This window comes from Galeopterus variegatus, unplaced genomic scaffold (genome assembly GCF_000696425.1).
Source record: "Galeopterus variegatus unplaced genomic scaffold, G_variegatus-3.0.2 Scaffold846, whole genome shotgun sequence".
In the NCBI taxonomy this organism is placed as follows: Eukaryota; Metazoa; Chordata; class Mammalia; order Dermoptera; family Cynocephalidae; genus Galeopterus; species Galeopterus variegatus.
This window is the reverse complement of record NW_007726957.1, coordinates 395,562-399,173: the sequence shown is the minus strand read 5'-3', so window position 1 is coordinate 399,173 and position 3,612 is coordinate 395,562. Positions and strand designations below refer to the sequence as shown.

Here is a 3,612-nt window from a genome sequence, read left to right as displayed (position 1 = left end):
AATGCTTTTTGTCTTAACTATGCCAACCTGATCTATAGCTTTTGCTTTTCCTTTTAAATAAGTAAAACGGGGGAGATGTGGAATATACTACAAAGCATATGTACTTCACAGGGCATGGTTTTCCAAAGTCTTGCAGTTTCAAATTTTAACCTTGCAGAGGACTAGAAATTTCCCTCAGGCTATAAGTCTCTGTTGCAAGATAAGGATTGTGGCACAGCAGGTTGCTGGCTCAAAGACAGACTAGTTACTGATTGTTATGTAAAGATACTGAGAAATTGGTATAGAAAGGAATGTTTGCTAAGATTAAACTATGGTTGATAAGACCACTTAATTGCCTTACTGAAATGTCATCTGACTTGTTTCACTGAAAGTTACCAGCCCATAATGTTAAACTATAACCCCACCTTTGTTCTCTTCCTGTAACTTCCTGATCTGGAAAATAAATGCAGGAAGAGAACCCCAATTCAGGGTCAATTTCCCGAGGAAGGGTTGCCTCTCGCTTGAGCGTTCCCAAGGGAAGTTAACCACTTCAGGGTCTCTCACTGCTCAGGAGAGATGGGCTTTGAGTAAAGCTCTGTCACCCAGGGGAAGTGGGGTGACAAATCTGTGGGGGGCAAAGCAAAAGTTTCCCAACCCTCTCTTCTGCATCACGCACAACAGTCTTTAGACGCATCATAAACAAAAATAAACCACTCACTGCTTGGAAGAGATGGGCTTTTAGTAATCCTTTGTGTCTCCATCAACCAGGGGAAGTGGGGTGACAAATCCGAGGGGGGCAAAGCAATGCAAAGCAACAGTTTTTCTGTTACCCAATAAACAAAAGTATAAGAAGAATGAGCAATTCATAGAAGAGGAAAATTGAATAGCCAATAAATACAAGATGTTCAGCCTCATTAGTAGTCAAAAAATGCAAATTTATTCAAAGAGACAGCATGACCCACTATAAAAAATGTTTACCTTTGATAATACTGAGTGCTAGACACCACACTGAGAAACAAACCATCCATTTCTAGCAGAAGGGTCAACTGGTTCAATTTTTTTGGTGATACTTAGTAAACTCAACAATATGCATAGTCAATGACCTAACAATCCTCTCCAAGGTATATAACCTTCCAGAAGAAATGTTCCAGGACACTCACCACACCATTCTTTCTAATCACACACACACATGCACACAAACACATAAAAGGGAGAGCTTAACTAAACATCAATATGGATTGGATAAATAACTTGTATACTCACAGCATGGCTGAAATGAATAAACTAGATCTACATACATCACTTTGGATTATTTTAAAAATAAATGAGAAAAAAAGCAAGTTGTTTAGGGATATTGACAATATGATATCACTGATGTAAAAATTAAAACCCACAGCACAATACTCTGTATTATTTATGGGAAAACACATATTTAGTAAAAATATGAAAACAAGGAATCGAGCTTGAGATTACCTCTGGGGAAAGGAAAACGGGAATCAGATTAGGGAAGGGTATAGTATCAAGGATGCTTTAAATTTATCTCTAGTTTTAGCTCTTTAATGAAAAACGATCTAATATAAATATGAAAAAAATAGTAAATTGTATTGAGTCTATGTGGAGAGTACATATTTGTCATTTTATGTAAGTTTATGCTTTATTATACTTTATGCTTTTTTAAAAGTAGTTTATAATGTTTAAAAATACTTTATAGTTTTCAAAAATATACCTGTTTTTAAAATTTTTCCATGAAACTATTTCATCAGTCATGAAAAGTTCCTACCCCCACACAAATTTCTGTATAAACACTACTAAACATCATTTTAAGGCGCATGTTATATGCTGTTTAAGAAATAGAGACTAGTTAGTATCAGAAGAAGTATAAATAGCAGTAATATTTTACAGGAAAAGTACCAAGGTCAAATAAAGATGTCATGAAGATCAAGAAAGGTCCAAATAGCAAAAGAGTGCAAAGAGGGTTTCAAAAACTAGTCAAATGCCCCAAAAAATCCTTAGCACTGTATGAGAAGCCAAAGACATCATTGTCAAAAAAAAAAAAAAGTGTGTGTGAAAGTTAATTCTAGGTGTCAACTTGGTTAGATGAAGGAATGCTGAGAAACCTGGTAAAGCAATCTTTTTAGTTGAGTCCGTGAGGGTGTTTCCAGCAGAGATTAGTATGAGAGTCGGAGTGGCCTGGGTGTGAAAGACCCACCCTCAATGTGGGTGTCCAGAGAGAGTCCGGAGAGAACAAAAGACACAGGAAAGAGGTGAAGCTCTCTCAATCTGCTGGGGCTGGGATACGCTCTTCTCTCCTGTCCGTGGACATCAGAGCTTGAAACTCTTCAGCTTTTGGGTTCCAGGACTTACACCAAGGACACCATCAGCTTCCCTGGTTTTGAGGCCTTTGGACTTGGACTGAGCCATGCTACCGGCATCCAGTTTGCAGACAACCTATCGTAGGACTTTTCTTCATAGTCACATGAGCTAATTCCCCTAATAAATCCCTCTCATATAATTATAACATATCCTATTGATTCTGTCTCTCTGGAGAACCCTGACTAATACAGTGTGAAAAAAGTTTCTATTTGAATTTTAATTTGTGGGCACTTAGAGAATACAACACAGGGCACATGTCAGCAAAATGATTTATTACTAAGCCTATAATAAATATCAAAGTTTTTCCCTGGAAGTCAAACTTTAATTATTAATATCCCAAGAAGCTCCCATAGCAACATACCTGGAGAAGGAGCCTTTCAAAAGCCAGAAAGTTGTCCCATTTGGAAGTCTGTGGGTGTTTCAAAGTTTGAACTGTGGCCAGCCCAAGCTGTAGGAGCCCACAATGATTCATTAGAGCTTTGAGGTTGTTCTTGAAGAGCTGAATATAGGATGTGAGCTGCCCTGGAGTGACTCTACCTGGAGAAACATAATAATTTATCAATGTACCCTCTTCTAGGAGTAGTAAAAATAATGAGAAGGATGCCATTAACAATACCATTGTCTTATATTTGCACAGAACTTCAGAGTTGACTGCAAACTTTCCTAAGCTACTGTGATTCTTACAACGACATAGTAAGAATCTTTGTTTTATTACTTGATACTATTACCTGCATTTTGTATGTAAGCAAACAGATATTATGGGATCTGGCCAAAGTCATATTGCTGGTAGAATTAATTGTATAACTTTGCAATACCCTGTAAATAAGTTTTAAAACAAAGTGGCACCAATAAATATTTGTTGAGTTCAACTTGCAGGTAAGATTTCTAATTGTGTGTGTATGTATATAAAATAAGAGGAGAAATCTTTTATGTATATAGCTAAAACTTTATCATTAATATCAGTGAGTTTATGACAATAATCATGAAGATAAAAGCTGTCTGTTACGTGGAACAAAAATGTATGAGAACTAGGGTGGCAAAAACACTGGAAATGAGATATCAGAAGAAAGGTTTGGTATGGGTAACATAGCACATTTGCTAGAGCGGTCACCTAGATTTAGAACAAGAGAACCAACCTCGTAAAACTCTAGAGATTGTATAAGACACACATGCGCGTGTGCACACACACAAACACACATTGTTTTTTTGTTTTTTTTTTTTTAAAAAGATGACCGGTAAGGGGATCTCAACCCTTGGCTT

At 36.9% G+C, this 3,612-nt stretch overlaps 1 protein-coding gene across 1 annotated transcript in view; it reads right to left on the bottom strand.

The window, feature by feature from the left end:
* Positions 1 to 3,612, bottom strand: part of SCFD2 (sec1 family domain containing 2) — a 171,942-nt gene that overhangs the window by 73,309 nt on the left and 95,021 nt on the right. The window contains exon 4 of the mRNA XM_008572914.1: positions 2,714 to 2,889. Coding sequence (XP_008571136.1) covers positions 2,714 to 2,889 — 176 coding nt within the window. The remainder of the gene's footprint in view (positions 1 to 2,713; positions 2,890 to 3,612) is intronic.